We start from the raw sequence: 6173 nt of genomic DNA on the forward strand, positions 1-6173 counted from the left end.
TTTATCTGCATATATATTTCTGTTTCTCTGCACATGGATATTTATATTTATCTGCATATATATATTTATTTTTATTTCTATACATATATATCCCTATTTCTCTTCATACACATATTAGTTTCTACTTCTATACATCCTTATTTCCATTTATAGACATATATTTTCCTGCTTCTCTGCACATGTATATTTCTATTTCTCTGCATATATATATATTTCCTATTTATCTGCATATATATATTTATTCCTATTTCTCTACATACCCATATGAATTTATTGAAATTTATACACATGAATTTATTGAAATTTACCCATACCCATTCATTTAAATTTATGCATACCCATATTATCTATTTAAATCAATTTATCCAGACCCACATATATTTATTGAAATTTATCCACATACAGATGTATTTATGACCTATGACGAATGAAGGCCCCGGGCTCAGCGCTGGGATTTCCCTGCCCGTGGCTGGCAGCTCCAGGATTCCCCTGGAGTGGATCCGCGTTTCCCTGTGTTCCACCAGCACCTGCAGCATTCCCAGCTCCCTCCCTGCTCCTGGAACCAAACCGGATCCGAGGTGGGGCAGCTGAGCTGGGAGATCCCCGAGGGATTTGGGGCTCTGGCCGTGCCCCAGGACAGGTGCCCACGGGGTGGCTGCAGCACCTGGAGGGATCCCTGCGGCTGGAATGCTGCACCGGGGATGGGAACTGGGAATCTCTGCTGGGAACAGCCTCCGGTTCTGCAGCTTGTCTCCCTTGTGGGAGCCCCGGGGTCGCTGCTGCTGCTGTCACAAAGCTCTCCCTGCTCTCTGCTGGCTCCTCCAGGGAAGAGCTGAGGCTCCTTCCCAGACAGCTAAAAGCAAAAGCCACTTGTTGGCATTTTGAGGACTCCAGTTCCGCAATTCCACCCTCAGGCTGCTGGATTGGGACAGGACTGGGCTTTTGGGGCTCCAGGACACATCAGGAGTCTGCGGTGGGTTGGGACGTGCTCAGCTAATCCATTCCTGAAGGGAGGAATTGCTACAGTCGCCTCTGAGCCAGAGCACCAGGGCTGGGGAGTTTTCAGACTGGTCCCTTTGCAATGTCACTTTTCCAAGAGGAGAATCATTTTCGTGGCCAAAAGGGCTGGAAAGGGCTGGGTGAGGAGCCAGAGTCCTGCTTGTGCCACTGGCACCCTTCTCCCTGTCCTCTTTCAGGACCTTCCCTGTGCCTCCTGATTGTTTTTCCCCTCTCAACACCCGTCCTGATGGCACTGGAAGAAACCCTTGGGAAATATCCTGTTATAGTTCATTAAAATGCAGACTGTGGGTTCAGGCTCTCCCCTTCCCTGACCATAATAATCACCAGAAATTCTGGAGCATCAAACTATAAAGGACAGACGAGACAGGAAGTTGCTGGTTTTGCACATAGCTTTATTGAATGATTCTGATTGTGTGCAGTGGGATCAGAGGGATCACTGGGCTGGGATAGGATCGGGATCTTCATGGGCAGTCCCCACCAGTGGCACTGCAGCTCCTCCAGCAGCTGCGAGGCCGTGAGGACTGCGCCGTGCAGAGCTCTTGCAGCCTGAAAACAGAGCAGGATATTCCTTGGGGAAGGGATGGTGTTTGTAATGCCCCCTCCTCCCTGCCCCCTTCCACAGCCCCAGGATGTCCCCAGCTTTGGGGCACAACCCCCGTGTCCCTCCCCGTGTCCCTCCCCGTGTCACTCACGGCACATTCACAGCCCCAGGCCCTTCTTCAGGCTGGAGATCAGCGGGTATTTGCCCTGGTGGCAGAAGGTGCCAGTGAAGTCATCCAGGTCGATGGTCCACACCATGGCGCCTCCAAAGTTGTTCTTCTTCAGCCAATCCACCTGTGGGGAGGGAAATCCTGCTGAGCCCCAGGAGCTGAGCCCACGGGAGGCTCCAGCCCCGGCCCAGCCGCCCCCAGACCTTCAGTTCAAAGCTCTTGACGTTGTCGTAGCCGATCCACTCATTGCTCTTGTAGGCGTAGGGAACGTCCTCGGCGGCATCCCAAGCCTGGGTGGCTCCGGAGTTCAGGAAGGTGCAGATCTGGGAAAAAGGGGCCGGGTTAGGAATTCTGTGCTGCGATGTCCCAGCAGTGTCCGGGCCACCCTGGCAGTGCCACCCCGAGTCCCACACACACCTCGTAGTAAGCCAAGAGCCCGGCCTCCCTGGTGTAGGGTCCTGCGGGTCCTGGCCCGGAGGTTGGGGCCCCGATGCCGTTGTTGGATGGGTTCTGCAGGGTGAAGGTTTTCCCATAGGTTGGGAATCCCACCAGCAGCTTCTGAGCTGGGGCACCGTTGTTCTTCCAGTAGTTCATGGCGTATTCCTGGAAAAGCCAGCACGGTTCAGGCACCCGCCGCCCTGTGCTGTGGGGAGAGGAGCCCTGGGCCAGGGGCCCCAAAGGCACTCACAACGCTGAGGGTGCTGCCACTGCTGAACAGGGGGCTGTTCTCGCCCGTGGAGCCGTCCCAGGGCCCGTGGAAGTCGTAGGTCATCACGTGGATGTAATCCAGGTACCTGTGGACAGCGGGGGCTGTGTCTTCACCTGAGCCACCAGAGCTGAGGGTGCCCAGTGACCCCCCAGCCCCAGCGACGGCCCCTCCTGCTGCTCGTGGGGCTCCCCCAGGGGCTCTGCAGCTTTCACTGCCAGGAGCCCACCCCAGAGCCCACCAGGGACCCCAGACCTTGGCACTCACTTGCCCAGCTCAGCGATCTCGTAGCCGGCCTGGATGGTGGACAGTCCTCCAGCCACAGCAGCGGTGACCATGAGCCGAGGCCGGTTGGTCTGTCTGGCTTCCTGCTCGAAGGCTTCCAGCAGTTCCTGAGGGACCCAAGGCACAGCAATCAGCTGGGGGCTCTGCGATGGGCCTTTGCGCTGCCCAGGGCTCACAGGCGCGGAGCCAGGCCCACCTTAACCAGGACGGTGAAGAGAGCCTTGTCCTGGGCAGGGCTGCCCCTGGAGCCGGGGTATTCCCAGTCCAGGTCCAGCCCGTCGAATCCATACTGCCGCAGGAACTTGACCACGGAGTTGATGAAGGTCTGGCGGTTCTGGGGTGTGGAGACCATGGTGGTGAACCTGGGCAAGGAGAGCAACACCGAATTGGGGGTTGGAATGGAGCCTTTTCCTCCTTTCCCTCCCTTTCCTGGAAGGCGTTATTGGAAAAAGCTGGACTGAACTCACTTCTGTGTGCCGAAATTCCATCCGCCAATGGCCAGCAGGGTCTTCAGGTTGCTGTTCCTGCAAGGAAGGGACAGGAGCTGGAGTGACCCCAAGGGTTTGGTGTCACCGTGGCCTTGGCAGATCAGGTCCTTTTGGTGGGAAAGGCCAAGGGCCAACAGGCAGCAGCATGAGCCACTGTCCCCGAGCTCAGGGGACAAGGATGTCACCCTGCCCTGCCCTGCACTGCCCCAGAGGGAGCAGCGGCCGTGCCCGAGGCTCCGGCACTCACTGGTTCTTGAGGCCATTGAAGGACTTGTAGAGGGTCTCGTCGTTCCACTCATAGGTGGTGATCTCGTTGTTGTTCATGCCGGCGAAGGCGTAGATCAGGTGGCTGCACAGGTTGGGGTCGATGTTGTCGGGGGTGTATCTGCCCTCCCCGGGCCGGTACTGGGCCCAGTTGGTGAAGTAACAGGTCAGCACATAGGCGGTGCCTGCGGGGACACAGCGGAGGGGCTGCAGCGGGCCGGGCACAGCGCGGCCCCTCGGGCACAGCATCCCCCCGGGCACGGCCGGGGCTCGGCTCCCCGGGCGGGGCAGGAGCTCGGCCGAAGGGCAGCGGCCAAAGGGCATCCCTCGGGCCCCGCCGGGCTCCCCGACACGGCCCCGCCGCCGGCGCCTTCCTCCTCCGGGCCGGGGCCGGGCTCGGGGCCGCCGCCCCTCGGCTCCTGCCCCGGGCTCGGCGCCCCGCACGGGCCCGTCCTGCCCGGGAGGCAGCGCCCGGCCCCGGCAACGCCCGCTCGGCGCCAGCAGCACCTACCGACGTGGGCGTTCAGCAGCAGCACGGCCAGCCCTGGGGGAACAAGGGACAGCGCACGGTCACTCCCTGCCCGGGGAATGCAAAGCTCTTGCTCAGAACTCTGTTGCCAAGCTGAGGAAGGTGAGGCTTCTGGAGAAGCGGCTAAAATTTGTCCAAGTGTTTCAGGTAAAGCATAGAAATGGAATCAAGAAGGTACCAAGGCAGTAATTTCGTTTTTAGATTTGAGATAGAAAGGACATGTCAGTTCTAAACTGCCATCGACTGTCCATGTTCAAAGCAGAACAGATCCCCAAAAGCAGCAGCAGTAAAGTAGAGAAATTTCCCTTCCCAAAGGAAGTTAAGAAACATTTGACAGAAAAGAGAGAGCAGCATTTTTATCCCTCCAGCCCCTGTCCCGGCAGCACAGTGACAGTGGCAGAGCCCCCAGCCCTGGGCAGGAGGGCAGAGAGCTCCAGGCTGCAGCAGCACTCACCGGTGAGCAGAGTGAGCTTGGCCATCTTGGACCAGGACTGATGTGCTCAGCCTCTCTGCCTCTTTTATATCCTTCCCGATTCTCCTGCCAGTCTTACATCAATAGGCATCGACAAATATTATGAAATTTGGCAAAGATCCCCATCAACAAGTTGACAGCAAGACAATGGGCCTGAGCTCCGGGGCTGTGGGGGTCACTGGTGAGGGGCTGTGCCATGTCCTGGAGCTGCAAGGGCAGATAAAGAATGGGATCAGATTGCTTTGATTGTTCCAAGTGTTGTTTTTAACAACATGTTTTGTCCCCGCTGGTGTCTGCGCAGTTGCCAATGGCTGAAGCGTGTGACCTTGTGGTGTCCTTGAGTCCTTCTGGAGATGTTGGCACTGCCAAAACAAATGTGTGGCGCAAGGGTTTGGTTGCCTTGGCTTGATGGAAACAAAGTGAATCACAATCAGGTTCTGCAGTGTTGTCCTCCCACTTGTTCTTGTAACTGTGGGTGTCAGGAGGTTTGGGAAAGAAGATGACACAAACAATGCCTCTTACAGAAGAATTTCAGTTTATCAGGTGGAGAATGACTCAGTAAAAACCGATGTGTTTTTTTTTCAGTGATGAGATTCCTCCTGTCTGTTTCCCTGAGGAGCCCCCAGCCCAGCCGGGTGGGCAAGACCCAGCTCAGACCACCCAGGTCCCTCAGTGCCAGCGCTGCCCACAGCCCGGGAGCCCAGATCCCACTGCCCCCAACATTCCCGGGGCTGGAGCCAGAGCCCCGCTCACTCCTGCCTTGGGACGGGCCCACCGAGGACAGCCCAGCCTGGCCAAGCCCAAAGCTTGGCTTTGGCACTGCCAGCCCCCGGGGCCGGCCACAAGGACAGCACAAGGCCACACGCTTCAGCCCTGGGCCCCTGCACAGTCCCCAGAGGTGACATGGAAACAACACTTGGAACAATCAAAGCAATCTGATCCCATTCTTTATCTGCCCTTGCAACTCCAGGACATGGCACAGCCCCTCACCAGTGACCCCTCCAGCCCCGGAGCTCAGGCCCATTGTCCTGGTGTCAACTTGTTGACGGGGATCTTTGCCAAATTTCATAATATTTGTCGATGCCTATTGATGTAAGACTGGCAGGAGAATCGGGAAGGATATAAAAGTGGCAGAGAGACTGAGCACATCAGTCCTGGTCCAAGATGGCCAAGCTCACTCTGCTCACCGGTGAGTGCTGCTGCAGCCCGGAGCTCTCTGCCCTCCTGCCCAGGGCTGGGGGCTCTGCCACTGTCACTGTGCTGCAGGACAGGGGCTGGAGGGATAAAAATGCTGCTCTCTCTTTTCTGTCAGGGTGTTTCACAATTTCCTTTGGGGAGGGAGACTTCTGCCTCTCAGTGTTGGTGTGGCTGGGGATCTGTTCTGCTTTGAACAGGACAGAGTGGATTGCAGGCTAGAACTGAATATGCTTTCTAAGTCAAATCTAAAAGTCAAATTACTGCTTTGGGCACCTGTTTGGGTTGTTTTCTATGCTTTTACCTGAAATCATTTGTCAAATTTCACCTGAAAGGCTTGGACAACCTTTAGCCAGTTCTCTAGAACACCTCCTGCGCCTCAGCGTGGGCTCAGAGCCCCGCAGAGGAGCTTTGCATTTCCCCGGGCAGGGAAGTGACCGTGCGCTGTCCCTTGTTCCCCCAGGGCTGGCCGTGCTGCTGCTGAACGCCCACGTCGGTAGGTGCT

General features: G+C 56.7%; 1 protein-coding gene across 1 annotated transcript; it reads right to left on the bottom strand.

Moving 5' to 3' along the window:
* Nucleotides 1–1391: 1391 nt before the first annotated feature.
* On the bottom strand, nt 1392–4533 carry LOC136371714 (acidic mammalian chitinase-like). Its single transcript, XM_066335979.1, has 11 exons — nt 4457–4533; nt 3985–4017; nt 3457–3658; nt 3189–3245; nt 2918–3083; nt 2704–2828; nt 2419–2524; nt 2148–2333; nt 1934–2053; nt 1713–1854; nt 1392–1566 (listed from the first exon to the last, which is right to left on the bottom strand). The coding sequence occupies exons 1-10, from the start codon at nt 4479–4481 to the stop codon at nt 1720–1722; spliced, it is 1155 nt and encodes a 384-aa protein (XP_066192076.1). The 5' UTR covers nt 4482–4533; the 3' UTR covers nt 1392–1566; nt 1713–1719.
* Between the last annotated feature and the right edge of the window lie 1640 nt (nt 4534–6173).

Source organism: Sylvia atricapilla, chromosome 25, assembly GCF_009819655.1.
Source record: "Sylvia atricapilla isolate bSylAtr1 chromosome 25, bSylAtr1.pri, whole genome shotgun sequence".
In the NCBI taxonomy this organism is placed as follows: domain Eukaryota; kingdom Metazoa; phylum Chordata; class Aves; order Passeriformes; family Sylviidae; genus Sylvia; species Sylvia atricapilla.